Here is a 16,475-nt window from a genome sequence, read left to right as displayed (position 1 = left end):
ACTATTTTATGATTTAGCGATTCGTTATAATTAAATGTTAATTCATATTAATTTTAGTTTGACCTAACATAAAAATTATAAAACTCTGTTGTCGTCATATTATATAATAGAAACACGGACGTGGTAATTATTTACATATTATACAATGTATATAAAATAAAATAGGTCAGGAATTACACGAGATATGTTCTATGTCTGATTAAAAGGTATATTGGTCGGGACCTCATAGTAAATAGTATAGCCATTTTAGGAATCAGGAAGCTTACGATTAATACAATATATACAAGTATATATATTTCCAGTGCTTCTGCCAAATGGCCATGGCCGTGGATTTAACGAGATAATGTAATATTTTATATGTATATATCTCAATTTTTTTAAATAATTCCATTTAATATGGATATATAAAACAAATAATACTAATAAAAATATTACAAGCTATGTACTAGTCATAAGAAACCTAATCAGTTGTTGAAATTGAGGACAAAACATATACACTCTTCAACTGCAGTGATACTTCATGTGCCTTATAACAGATATTAATTAATTATTATACTTTTTCTTTCATCAGACCCAATTAAAAAAAAAAAATGCTCTTCTCTCTAATGCCACTTATCCTATATTGTAGCTTGTAGCTCATATTTCTGATAAATATGTTACACTTATTTAAGCTAATCTAATTTTAAGCAACATAGAGATTTAGGAATTCAATATTTACACTCTGCTTAATATTTAAATTCTTCTTCTTAAATTTAACATATTATTTTATTAATTTTAAATTTTATATATAGCAATAAATTTATAGATTTTACAATAATAAGTATTTTTCTTGTATTTGCCATAACCTTTTGGGGCAGTAAAAATATTTTAACTCTCAACTTTTAAGTAGGATGGTTTCTGATAGTAAATCGATTTAGTCGGTACTTTGGGGTAGTAAGGTAAAAATAATTGCTAGTATTTTTAAATTGATGATAGTTAGTTAAATAAATTACTTAACAGTAATGTCAATAAACATATCATTGATATACTTAGCGATATAAGCGACAGATCGTCTCTGCTTAGTATCGTTTTTGTATACGATGATCAATGAATTAAAATTTAACTCATCCATTACATAGAAATCTACTTGACACCTAATGTGTAGCAGAGTGGTACCGACTTGTCCATATTTTTATTCATATGAATTTCATAATATTAATGTGCATATATATAATTATCAATATTCTGTATTAAACTACATTTTAACATTTTAAATAATTTTATTATAATATTAAATGAAATAATCATTGATAACAAATGAAACAATACAGACATTTTGTAAAACTAAATTTATTTAAAAAAAAATAATACTAATAATAACTTTAATACATATTTTTAAAATGTATTTTTGTTATTGGTTTATTAATGTTATGAAACTTTTAAAAACTTCACATGGTTTATAATATATAGGTATTATAAAAATAATATGCCGTTATCAAGTGATTGATATTTACTGCTGTAAAATTATATACATTTTTACATTAGTGTATGTACAAAACTTGGATGCACACCTAATCATATTGGTTTTTGATATGATTTTGTCACTTATTTAAAAAAAATATATTTGAAAAATCACACAATCTTAAAATCGATAAAAAATACGAATATATTAGCTTATAAAAAATGAAGTCCTTAAAGTTTAAAATTATATTCGGTATGTATCTATTAGATTCACAGGTATTACAACCATATTTACTCAAACGAAATAATATATTTTAAATATTTTCCTCATGCTTAAAAAATACATATTATCTACAATAAATATATGAAAACTATCATTATATTATTATGTATTAAAGTACATCATCGAAAGTTACCAGCACAGTTTTTTATTACGTAAATTAAATTGCTTACGAAGATAACAAAATATAGTTTTTTTCTACGTGTAACCGTTCAACCACTACATCAGTAATGATATACTTATAAATGCGACAAGCAATTGTACGAGAATTATAACAGCTTTCGTTCTGGTTATTTGTAATACAATGATAAAACAAAATCTACAAACAAATTAAAATTTAATGGATTTTTTTTTTATTTTATATTATGTCGATACAATCATCGTATTATTATATCATTATTTTTTAAAAAAAATTCATCAAATTCGCAGAATAGAAAGAAAGGTTTAGATTCAAAATCATATTCACATAAAATGATTTTATGCTGTAACTATTAAAATAATAATAATAATAATAACAATCAAAAATATTATATAACTGAGAAAAACAATGTAACTGTCGTGTATTTGTCGGCAGACAATTATTATTATAACACAGGTACATATATATATTTTTTTAACGCAGATGTACACTAAAACGACTAATTAAAATATTTAATGTCACCTGTTCAATAATGTCTGCAGTTACTAATTGGAAAAATTATAAAATATTTTTTATGAAACGTAAGAATTTGTAACTAATCTGTATATTAATTTGTTCAATCATAAGCACAAATATATATTTTTTGTACATCACAATGCATATTATTCAGCTAATTTATTTGGTTTTAAAATAACGCCCACGCCAATGCAACTTTTATGAAACTTCGAAGAGTGACAGTTGCAATTACAGTGATAAACGCATGCATTATTCTTCGCGCTCCAGTTTAAAAGTATAAAATAATTGATGAGACCCTCTCCTATTATATTTCCATTCGATTATACAAGTATGAACTCTATTTTGCCAGCTATACTTTTAATTGCGCAAAACCGCAAAAATAAACTGACAACAATATACTCATACACACAAACACACATATATATACATACGTATTTATAGGTACCTTTAATTTAAAATGTTTTTAATATTTTAAGAATTATAATTGTTTGTACAGATTTGTAATTTGAAAGTTAAACCGTTTTTATTTATCCACCAAAGTTCATATCACTGATAACTTCTTAGTGAATTTTCCAATTTGTTATTTTCAGTATTTTTTCAGAAAATAGCGCGCAATTTTTGAGTTTGTGTAAACGCTAATTAAAAATTACCAAGACCTCTCCTAATAAATTAACTCTAAAAAAAAAGTTGTTCAAACTTTATAAAATGCCTTAAACTTTGATCGTGTCAAAATTATGTACGCATTAGAGAAAGGATGACTCACATATTTTAAATTTGTGCTTACAAATACTTACAAATTTCACAAGACACTTTGGCACAATCAACAACTTTGAAACAACAATATGGCATGGTTTTGAAAAGTGAACACTTAGCAGTGATATAGACTGTTGTAGATAAGTGAAAATGGCTGAATTTACAAATTACTAATGTATGTTTACTAATTACTAATACGAGTAATACGTCTTACAAATTACTTTTTAATTATTGAGAAACTTGAATTAAAAACTTTAAATTGTGGCACTTAACTCCACGTACATCTCATACGCACGTATCGAGACTGCAAAATGTAACTAATCTAAGGCACCAAAATTTAAATTTGTGATTGATCTATTAAATAGAATACAAACTCATAGTACGTTTTAATTTACAATAAACTTTAATTTGTATAAGTGATTAAAACTAACATATTGTACCAAGTATGTGTACATGTTAATATATCATATGACGGAAATTATAGAGAATATGGACAGTGCATGACGACAATAACGTTCTCGTAACAATATACTACTTTGAATTTTTTAATTGCCGAAATTCCTATGGCACATGGCCACACACCGATGATTGACTACTGTCAATATTAGTGTTTGATGAATATCGATAGTAAGCGTGGTGTTTAGGATATGGCATTATTTTTAAACAGAAATACGTTATCATCGTTTTTTTTAAATTGAAAATTCAATTTTTGATTCAATTCATTGAAAAACCTATTCTTTTTTTTTGAAATGTATTTTTTTTTTTTGAGGATTACTTTTTTTTTCTCTATAGTTTTTCTATACTAAAATTTCCCATTACTCTTTATTACCCTCTTATTTATTAACACGTTTATTACACGTCTACTTTTTTCTTATGACTGTAAAATTATTATTGTGTTAATGACACAGTATACATTTAAATATTTAATATTATTATTTATTATAAACTATAGATCAAGGTATTGTCTAATTAATATAAGTATATTAATATGTATTGTAAACATGACGTTTTATTTTTAATTCGAATATTATTATACTAACAAAAATACAAGAACTCAATTTTCTGCTTTTATAAACATATAGTTTAATATTAAACAATCTATATCTGACCTGATACAAATGGGATAGCTAAAAGTAAAGGAGATTATTATAAAGCAACTATACAAATTTAAATGATTAAAAATATAACGAAAGTTACAGTTTGTACACTATGTTGCTATTAGCAATTAACTGTGCGACGGCATCCGTTTTTTGGTATTCGTACGACATACATACCAAATGTACAACAAATAAAACTAAACATTAGTCTCCGAGTTACATTATTTTAAATTAGAACATTATGTTGTAAGAATTGTGGCTATACCCATTATCAATATGTATGTAATACTGTAATTAGATACAGTGTGTGGTGAACACTTCGTAATTATAAACGAATATTGAAGATAACGATGAAATTGAAATTTATTTTAACAACAATTGTTAATACTTAATCATTATTATTTGGCATTTATGAATCCAAATTACGAATAATTTATCATAGATTTACTTTGAATTTCATAAATATTATATTAAAGATATAATTTATAAAAAATGTATGTACTCTACACTACAGCTAACGACAAAAAATAAAAATAATTGGGAGGTTACCCCTAATTCTCTCCTCTGGCTTCTGCGCTGTTCATAATTGCATAAAATATATAATATTATAGTTGGAAATAACCATCAACAAATATAAAATAGTAATAAATATTGGGTAATATATATATAAAACCTAAAATAAAAATATTTTAATTTTAAAATGTTATGAGTTAAATTTTTATCTTTAAATTGTTTAATCGAGTTATTCCTATATTGTATATTAATAGTTAATTCTTATTTCATACAATCAACTTACATTTAAAAATTACTTCTTGCTCTAGTATATATAAATATTAAAACGATTAATTTTTTAACGCATGATTTCATATTTTAAGAAAATAAGTACTATTGCATTTAAAAATAAAATAATAAGGCCTAGGTGTACTAATGATTAGGGATAAGCGCATAACCTGAAACAAAGTATCGAGATCTGATATTATAGTAAATACATCGACATTTACCTCTGGCTATAAAATTAAAGATAAATTACACATTTTCAAAAAGTCATCTACTTGGAAGTACACTCTCGAGGTTAGATAATACATTAATTATATAATACTATTAACAAGACACGTGATCGTGATGATAGACTCTTAGGTACGACACACGGGTCGATGGCATGTTAATATCACACATGATTATATTATATTGACGGAGGAGGAAAAACGTGTGTGACAGACCATGTCTCTGGAGCTGGTAGCCGTACCGACCGATATACGTATCTACAAAGTGTGTACGTATTTGTTGGAAGTCAATTATAAGAGAATTAATCGAAAAGCTATTCGACATCGAACACGTGAACGCAAAATGAAAATAGTAATTAACGAAATTCCCTTTTCCTACGGTCGTTGTTATTATTACGCCTCGAAAATATCGTAATCGGACACTATAAAAACCGTGTTTGTCACTGTTCGACCCCCACACTCTCACTCTCTCGATAACGAAATTAAATTTCCGCGAAGTCGTTTTGGACCCGTCGCCACTCTGCACACCGTCCGATACGGGAAATCGTGTGTAGAAGTATATAATATGAGCAAACATTTGCTTTGTCGCGCGTTTAAAAAACCGATGGACGAGCGGGCGGGCGACTTAGCTGCCGGCGGCTATATAAAACGCTACAAACATCAATATTGTGGATCGTTTTCGATACACGACTCGACGAGCGAAGAAACGTTTTATGGAACACAAATCGTTTTTAAACATATTTTTAGGTTTTTTTAATCCCCTCGGAGAGAAGTCGGAAAAAAAAACACAACTCCCGTGAAGTTTATTGTGGACTACTATTCGTCCAATTGTTGGACGTGTGCGTGTGTTGTGAAGACAACTCGGCATTTCTGTAAAATATAAACCGTCGGCTGGAAGTATACGTAGCACCAGCCATAATAATATATACGTGATCGGAAACACTAAACGACTGAATTTAATCAAAACCCGGAATCCTCAGAAAGTCAGAAGTATAACAATAACTACACGCATTCCGAGTATTGGACAGTTTCGGCAAAAGAGACCGAATTGTTTTTTTCTCGTCTCATTCGATTCACGAAAAATTAACTTCCTTGCCCATGTGTAGTGATATATAAGAACACCGACATAATAATCGTATTGATCACGAACTTCCGAAACACTAGCTTAAAATCCATCACATGTAAAATGTTATTCATCGTCGTTTTATTTTTTGCTCTTCTTTTTTTTTTCCCCCGAACGCATTTAAATCATGAAGTGCGATACCGTCGACGGCTGATTTGTAATAACGTTAACTTAATTTAATAATATGAGTGGAATTTCATTTATTTCCATAACACGAAATATAAAAAAATAAATGAGATTATTTTGTACACAGCACTACAATGTGAATATTCTATACGTATAATATAAATATATATAATAACGGACTAAAGTGAAGGTTTTACTGTCATCGTAATAATATTCCTAAAATGGGTTATGCGTATAAAAGGTTGTAGTAGTCACTGTAGTTATAAATGTAATAAGCACAATATTAAAATGAAAAGATTTTTAACTCAGGGATATGATTTTATTAAAAACGTTTGATTATCGTATTATAAATATATTAAAAATGTACGAGAGAAAAATAATTAAATTAGGTTTTCTGTCAATTTTCGTGGCAGCTTCTAAGAGGTGTTTTTTTTTATGCAAGATTTACATAATTTACAAATAAAAACTTATTTGTACTTAGCAAATCATATATCTATATAAATGGTAATTATGCTTATTATATAATATTATGTTTTTAACTTTCCATGAATAATATACCACTGGTATGTGTATACATTATAATATATAAACTATTGAGACATTAATTCAATTGTCGTAGTCACCAAATCCATTTTTAATAACTAAAATATAAAATGTGCAACATCCCAAAAACTACATTGTAATAATTTGGTCGAGCAGAAAATTGTAAACTAAAAACAGATAAATAATGTTCGCTTATACATTCTAGCTATTTTATTGGTGAATATTTAAAATTATTATAATTAATAAGACGTGGGTCCGATAGAAGATTGATAATTATCAACGTGTCATTGAAAAAATTATTTTTTAACAATTTGTTCAGTTACATCAATATCAATTCATCGCAGAAGTGATCGTGTAAAATTGTTTAGTTCAATTATTATTACTATGGACATTAACCGCAATCAGTTCGAAATAAAATTAAATCGTCTCGAATAATCGCCGTTGCACGAACAACTCCGTGCGAATTGCACACGGCTGATGTTTACTCAAATGTTTTTTCGATTATAATCAAGAATAAAAATCGTAAATCTTCCAGTGATACTTTGCATATTCGTATGATATTTGACAGTAAGTATACTCAGCCGTCAGTAGACACATCAAATGCGCGAAATGCGTACACTCGTAACGAGTATTATTTTAAACTCTGTGCAGCGAATGCAAAGCCGCTGTATTCAGACTACATTATTTGCACACGGATATAGTATGATGTTGTGCGGACTGCTGACAGTCCTTAAATGAAATTCAAGTGAGCACTTGTAGTTTTTTTTTATCGTCTTCATATAGGTTAAAAGCCACGGGAAATATGAATTCAACACGCACTAAAATATTTCACGAGTGTTTGTAAAACGTTTATAATATTACAAATGCGAGCCTGGCATAATATCATCATGCTCTCGTTATGGTCCAAGGTCGTGGGATGTCGCACAGGGTCGACAGTAAAATTTATTCAACGATCTCCGCATCGCCGCTATTATTAACGGCGAACAGACTATACACAGTACGCCGAACACGGTTTTGTTGTGGACTTGTGGTGTTTTCGATTCGCAGTGTTCACGTAATAATAACTGTCATTGTTGTTACGACGTATACCTGTTTGTAGCGACTGTAACATATTTCACTAGGTATACGTATTATTATTGTAACGAAGAACCGGAAACGAATACAAATCGAATAATATACGTTTAGCTGTCGAAAACTGTAAAAAGGCTTTTTGATTTTTGATTGTTTAAACCTCGAAATCGAAAACCAAAATAGCATTGTTATCCATTGTCCAAAACTTTATCTATTAATAACACGTTTACTGTCAATATAATATTAATCTTTAATTACGAACAATTTTAGTGCACAGCACGAGACGTGCCATCATTTTGCAGGTAACTTGGAACGTTCGTATTATAATTATTATAAGCAGTAATTAGTCTCTGACTTATTCAAATTATAAAAAAAAAAAATAAACATTATTAATATAATAAACGTCATAGACATACGATATTTAATTACCTTTTACATTTTTCGATGTAATTATAATGATGGTTGACGGCAAATTACTTATAAAAACGTGTTTTTCTATTACTTACACGCCTGTTAATTACTAGAAAACTATGTTTTACGGAGATCTATTTTTATAATAAAAAAATAATAATGTTTTGTAATAAATGTAATTTCATTAAAAGGCAATTATTATCATATATGTATGGTGAGTAAACGAAAACACAAGTATTTTAATATTTTATAACAACCGTTTAAACTGAAATATTAGAAACATAAATAGAGTTAATTTTGGTAAAATATAGTCTCAAATAGTCTTATTGTGAAATGTCTTGTAATAATAATTATTATTATTTTGCATGTAATATCCATAAAAATGGTTTTTACATTTGCTGCTAAAACCATCTACGCGATTACTTGTTGATAATAACGTAATATAAAAAGTTGTCTCATAATATAACTTGTGTATACATTTTTATTAAAAAATGTCTATAGATTGTTATTATATTATTAAAAGTTTAAAGTTACAAAAATAAAAAAACTTAAAATAAACAAGATATTACTTTATAATAATACATTTATATTACTATAAATGATTTATTTTTCTATTGGTACTTAGTCAAAAATAAAAAATTTTCATTTATTATAAAAATATCATAAAAACAAAATTAAAGAAAACGGGAATATTTATTCAAAAACTGTTTTTGACGAAATCAATTTTTTTCACACACCAGGTACAATAAAATCTTAAAAGTGGGATATCTTTAAAAACTTATTGTATAATTTTGAAAACATTCGTAGATTTGTATTCATAAAATTTAATACGGCCTAATAAACTTATTCACTATCGAGTTATGTTAACTGTTCGAATATTAATCAGAGATTCACTTATATATAGTAGATAGTAGATATTATTGAGCAGATATATCAACTCATATTTTTAAATTATATTTCTCAGTTATTAATATGTTTATTATCTCCGTATTCTTTGCATTCCAATACTTATCATGTATTCATCGTTACTAATATTTCCCTATATAAATAGCATCATCTTTTTATTATATTGTATTGCTCTTATGGTTGATAGTTCAATTGTTGAGATATAATAACATTAAATTTAATATTTAAAATAGTGTTATTTTGTAATCAAGTAAACGGGGTTAATAGCACGCAGAATATCGAATAATATAGTATTAAAAATTGATTTACACGTTAATAACTTAATAAAAAATTGTGCCATAATGATAGGGGAAGTCGTAATGAGTGTTTTACTTGTTCAAGTACCCGTAACGATAATAATTGCACGTGTAAAATATACCCGACGTTATACTATAACAATAAACCACACCGATTGTTCCGGCTGCCCCGTGCCTGAGTTAAGGGAAAACGCGGTGACCTACGTCACGGACACAATAAAGTTATAAGGATAACACTCACTTTCTCATGTCCTTCAGCGACGATCTCCTACTGGAGCAAATCGGCACGTCCTTGCCGATCTCCTGTGTGCGCAATACGCTCCGGGTCTTGGCCCGGGCAAAATCGTGCCGCCGGCATCTCTTCGAGTTGGACCGATATACCTGGGATACGGACAGCGAGTTGGTGCCATTCACCAAGATGCTAGGCGTGTTCGGAGACGTGGCCGGCGAGACCTGCTGCACTGCCAGTCCGTTTGCCGGACTCACGTTACCCGACGACGACGTAGACGTGGCCGACGAGATGTAATCGTTGATGTTTAGGAATCCGTGCGAGACTAGCCATTTGTTGATCAGGTCCAGTTCGATTTTCCGGAGGAAATAGTCCTGACAGTGGTCTGGGTGGCTGTCGAGCCATTCCTCGACCACTGATAGCGTGATTTGCGTCATTTCGTCGCCGTTCAACGCTGCGACGTCGGCCTCTTCATTCTTCCGCATGCATCTGCGTGCACAACACAACAGCGATTAGGTTCTGGCGTGCGAGTTTCTAAGGATAAAAAATAAAATAATAATATTATAATGAGATATATTAATTATATGTGTGTGTGATGACAAATTATTATCATGTACCTATATTATTGTGTAATACCTATTCAGGTATCGATGATATTATTAGGTTTCACGAGACTTGGTAAAATACCTATTATTTAAGTAAAATACTTAGCATTTTATTAAATTCGGTTGATTTCATGACTATTATACCGTTTTCGACATAATTCATAAACTGAACACGGTTTCATTTTTTTCTCAAACCCCTATATAAATACTATTGTAACACGGCATCTTCGATAGGCAATTTCACTACACCACCGTCGCTGCACCAGTTTTCTCCTATCTGTCTATAGAGAGATTTTTTACTTTACGTAAGTACATACAAATCGATTGAATATTAAGATATCGTAAAAAAACTAACGTACAAGGTACAAACACGGTTGATGATCGTATTTATAAGTTTAAGAATAAGTAAATTTATTATCAAAAATATAAAATTTAATTACATAAAATCGGTTTTACTAAAGTCAAATTATTTGTTATGTTATTAATTATTTTACAGGTGTAATGCATTCGAGAGTAGCATATTATAAATTATGGTTGGTTAAAAATTAAAATACATTAAAGTACGATTTAAGTTAGTGAATTAATTAAGGTTAGTTAATTAGTATATGGCGCAGGAATTCATAACTGATGATTTATAGATCCCTAGGGTGGTTTCTCGGTAGTCAACGGGATTTATTTCATTGTACATTATATTGATGTTTGTGCGTATTTAATTTCATCTAACATATATATTTTTTAAAGAGGTCCTTCGCTATATTTTATGTATTAGGTCGGTTCATAGTGAAGAAAAATTTTAAGATTTCCTGATATAGCGTATATTATTTTTATTTATACTATAATGTACAATTTTAGATAATTAAATAATCAAATAATTAGAAATATATATTATTTAAAACAAAAAAAAACAAACGTTAATATGATTAGCACATCATTAATAATAACATGATCACTTTTTAACCATTATTAAATCAATGAAAAAAAAAACGAACAATTCAATATGAAATGTTAATACTGCAGTGCCAATTAAACGGACAAGAGAAAAATGTAATCCTTTGACCATCTGTATTACTTCCGACTGTATTATATTATATTTACGTATTGATTCTCAGGTATTTAAAATTTACTCGATAACATTTCCTGTTCATATTGTACTGACGATTTAAACTCATTTCTAAAGATTTAATGTACCATTCAGACTTTTTATGCAGTGATATTAAAATATTTGCTAAAATACCGTTGGGTTTTTTTTATAGTCGAATAACATAATATAGATATTATCGTTTTCAGTATATTATTGGAGATGAACTTTTGAGTTTTAAAAGCGTTTAATATTTATATAGCTTATATTTTATATACACTGCATATAGTCTTTATCATGTAAGCATTGTAAGCCTAGTAGAAGCTGATAAAAATATTGACATATTTGACTAAATCCAATACAGATTTATATAATTGATACATTATACTAGAACAACGTCAAATAATAATCACTAGGTATATAAATATAGATCTATTAGCTAGATAAAATTATCATAGGTAGGGATTTAAGTTATCCATAAAATAATATTAATAAGTAACTATTATTTTACTTTTTTCGAATCTATTCAAGTGGTAAACTTGAAATCAATCATACTGTGTTTACCAATAGATATATATGAACCTTTATTGTCGGATAAACGCGTATAACTAAATAGTATTGTTTAACACCAGAGAATATACTATTATACTCTATAATATGTATATAATACATAATTATAAGTGACTATAATAACCAAAATATATAAAATGATTTCAATAGATTTATATTCAAATAACGACCTATTGTATAAGTAGAAATTCAAACGCATTAAATTAAACAATATAAATGTATTTTAAGTGAGGAATTCACTCTGCTTTATAATTATTGGTTTCGAGTGTACCCATTATCAATATGTCACATACCGCATAGGTTACAGTAGTATATATGTTAATTTTAATTCAAGATTCGGTTTAGAATTCTAACGGTGGATCTGTTTTTACTTTTAAGGATATTTTATAGCGTGTTTGTATTATACTAGGTAATATCTACTTGAAGAAATGCATGGAAACACATCCACATATTTAAAATAATTATAATATTATATCATACATTATATTTTTGTTATTATCGTATAAGTTAAAACTGACGTAAACGTTTTATTTTCTATTAAAAATAATAATTTATCAATTGTAGAATATTAAGTTTTAACGATTAATGTTTTTTGAATAGTAAAGTAACAAAAATTGTATGTCAAGAAATCGTTATATTATATTAACGTTGAAATGCTGATAAAAAATTAATGTGGCTTTACACTAAACTTTGTTTTCATTCTAATATCATATATTTATGATAATAAATTAAATTAATGATAATTTTGTATTTAAATTTCAAGACTTATAGTTATTATTAAAATTATATGGATTTTTAATTATAAAATAATTCTTAAAATTGTCGTGATGTTAATGAATTTTGTGCACATTTTCGCGTCAACTAATTATAATCAAAATATGTCTATATTTTTTAATTTTTTAAAGAAAAAAACGTAAAAAAAAAGCGTTACTTAACTTCAATGTTCAAGCTTTTAAACTTGCAAAAAACAATCTTATCAACATAAATTGATAAAAAAACTTTATAAAAGTAAAACATTTCATTCAAATATCTATAAAAAGCATAAAAAGATTTTGTAAATCATATTATCATGCACGTTTCAAAATATAAGTTTGGTGAATATATTTTAAGTTTCTATTTTGTTTTTATTATTATAATAATAAAACGAAAAAAACCAAATTAGTTTAAAATAATTTTTTTACAGACATATTCCTATTTTCCCGAATTGTATTTTTTGTTTCTCCGGATTTATTTGAAAACTATTGGGATTTTTTTAATTTCATCCCCTTTCCCTCAACGACAAAAACTAACTAGATTCAATTTTCTACCAGAAACACCCAACGAAGTTTAAAATCGAATCATTTTTACTAATTCAAAAGGTGGAAAATACAAAAAATATATATATAAAACGCATCACTGTGAAACCAATACATATTCCACTCATCAGAATCTAAAAACTGTTAAGCATTCAAAAAACATAATATTTAGATTTTATCGATTGCATTGCGACAAAATGGCAAAAAAAATGCTGATTCGTACAATCGCATTCAATTGTACGCCGTGCCAGTATAAAACGTAACACAATACGAATATTACTGAACAGACGGATTCTTGGAAAACGCGCCTCGGAGTATCCATTATAATTGTTAATAAGTTGTGCACAACGACACAACAATATTAATTTAGAATTGCCGTTTATCTGCGCTCACCCGTCACTGTACCGCATAATAATAATAATAATACATTTTGTGTGTACGTGCATGTGCTGTATGTAGTGTGGTTGCGGTCGAGAGTATTACATTCGAGTATTATATTTATAACGGAAATGATACAAAATAAAAATTATAAACTTATACTCTCGAAAAGTGAAATTATATCCGGTCATTTGAACAGCCACGTGACACACGTGTATAACAATCATAGTAAAAATAATAACGATAATGACGGGTAGTTCAGCATAAGCGAATATGGTTTACATAATACGTGATGCAAAAAGGTTGCCGAGCAGACTGTTTGTGGTGACGGGTGATAGCGTGGCAAGAGGGGAGAGGTGAAGAAGGTCTTCGTCGAGAGAGAATCCATTTATACCGTCCGTACCGGAACCACCTCCCATCAATCAGCATTTCCCCTGAAATCTTTACCCCGTTTTTCACGTCCACTTCCGCTGTGCCGAACGGGCACGCGACTGCGTGCTAACGTCACGGTGACGACAAAACAATACTAGTGATAATAATAATAATAATTGATATTCAATGCTCGTGCGATACGCGCGTTTCCCGTTTATATACATATACGTTGTGCCAAAACATGCGCCGCCCATGTATATTATATACGGTCTTCTGCCTTTGATCGCCGCGGCGCTCTTAATGCCTTTCTGTCAAAATCTTTCAAAAACTGTCACCCGCCGACTCGTCCACCGCCGCGACACGCGTCATCACACTGATACGCGCGACCTGTAACGCGATTGACGGCGGCGGTAATCGCGAATTCAATTTAACTCACATAATACGTATGTCTCATAATAATATCCTCTTCGAAACGAGCGCTCCTCTTACGGCTGTCGTAGCGCTATACACTTAATGCTCATCTGCGACACACGTGTACGAAAGTCACTGCACACGCACGTCGGCTGATACATAATATGTATATTATTGTGTAACGTTATATACCATATATATGTCTGTGCGCGCTCGAAAAACTTTTGTACGCGCGCATGCAACGCGATCGGTTTACAATTTGTTTTCTCGGCAATGGAAAACATTATATTGTTTCTTTTGCGCGGAGACTTTAGTTTTTAGAGTTTTAAATCTGTTTCTGATCGCGGCGCCGCCCGACAAGATAACGGCCGAGTGTTCTCGCGACGTAATCCGAATTGCGACGACGATTTGTAATGTCTAAAAGCGGCCAATATAATGTTACACTCGAGATAGTTGTAAAAATATAATATAGAACTGTGCCATTAATTATTAATAATATTATATTTCATACTACAGTTTGTACGTAAACATTAATCGTAGATAACGTTTATTTATTGATAATATAGATATTGTTATTAATTATGTATTTGTGGACGTGGATCGTTATAATACTGTGAACTTTGGATCAATTAAAATTTCCCGGAAATCTCGAGTGCTCGCTTGACTTTATATACGAAGTACTTATTGAGTGTGAAATAAACGAACTTTAAGAGATCAATCATTAATGATAAAAGTAATAAATTATAACAAGAAATATGAATGAAATTTGCGGGTCTTTTAAGAGAAAAAAAATAAACAGAAAATAATGGCCGATATACAACGGAAACTGTATAGGTATGACAAATGATTATTAATATAAGATCTTAGAATTTTAGTCAACATCAATCTTATTTAATAGAATAGTATAAGTAGAAGATGGCCCAAATTTTTAGTTAAAACTTGAGTATTATAAGAAATATTCTTGAATAGAAGTATGAGCGGGAAAGATATTCTATTACGTTATAATGATTAATATTATATTGTAAATACTAGAACTTTAACTAAAGAACACAATTTTTTTCATTTAACTGCTGAAATTATGTAAATATGATATGACATAAATATTATAACATCATTATTTATCTTAATTTGTAATAAAATTGAAGATGCATTGACACATTTTCAAACTTTTAAGTTGTTATTTGGGTAAAAAGGGTTTATATTTCAATTTTCAACCAAATTCACATTGGCATATAGTTCATAATATATATTAGTATAATAAAATCCATTAATATTTTAATTGTTATTTGAATAAACATTAACATGATATATTTAATAAAATGTCGAATTTAAATTAAATTTCAAAACTCATAAAATAATATAATTTCAGTAACTTTTAAGTAAAAAAATAAAACAAATATAATTTGTATAGCAAGTATTTTACATTTTCAAAACTAATAATCGATTATAATATATAAAAATGTGTAATTGTCTATTCAATGAATATTGTGTGTGATTTATAAAATGATTAATATTATCAAAACATCGTCAATTTTTATGTTGAGTAAATATAATATTTTATAATATGTGGTTGTTATTAGGTTAATAAGCGTATTATTACAATTTAATTGTTTTTATATTATTTTAATTAGTAACGATTAACTAATTAAAATAATATAAAACAATTAAATTGTAATAATACGCTGTTCATGTGAAACGACACACATTTTATAACGTGTCCTAAAATTATTAAACATAGATTTCTTATAATTAAATAAAAAAAAAAATTTAATCGCAATCACACGCGTAGATTAGATGTGATTATGATTTATAGACGATACGAATAATTAATA

At 28.4% G+C, this 16,475-nt stretch overlaps 1 protein-coding gene across 1 annotated transcript in view; it reads right to left on the bottom strand.

The window, feature by feature from the left end:
* Nucleotides 1–16,475, bottom strand: part of LOC132931938 (dual 3',5'-cyclic-AMP and -GMP phosphodiesterase 11A-like) — a 99,166-nt gene that overhangs the window by 32,909 nt on the left and 49,782 nt on the right. The window contains exon 2 of the mRNA XM_060998047.1: nt 9,947–10,468. Within this exon, the coding sequence (XP_060854030.1) occupies nt 9,947–10,419 (473 nt within the window). The 5' untranslated portion in view covers nt 10,420–10,468. The remainder of the gene's footprint in view (nt 1–9,946; nt 10,469–16,475) is intronic.

This window comes from Rhopalosiphum padi, chromosome 1 (genome assembly GCF_020882245.1).
Source record: "Rhopalosiphum padi isolate XX-2018 chromosome 1, ASM2088224v1, whole genome shotgun sequence".
NCBI lineage: Eukaryota > Metazoa > Arthropoda > Insecta > Hemiptera > Aphididae > Rhopalosiphum > Rhopalosiphum padi.
Note: the sequence above shows the minus strand (reverse complement) of the source record. Positions and strands in the feature narration are given on the sequence as shown.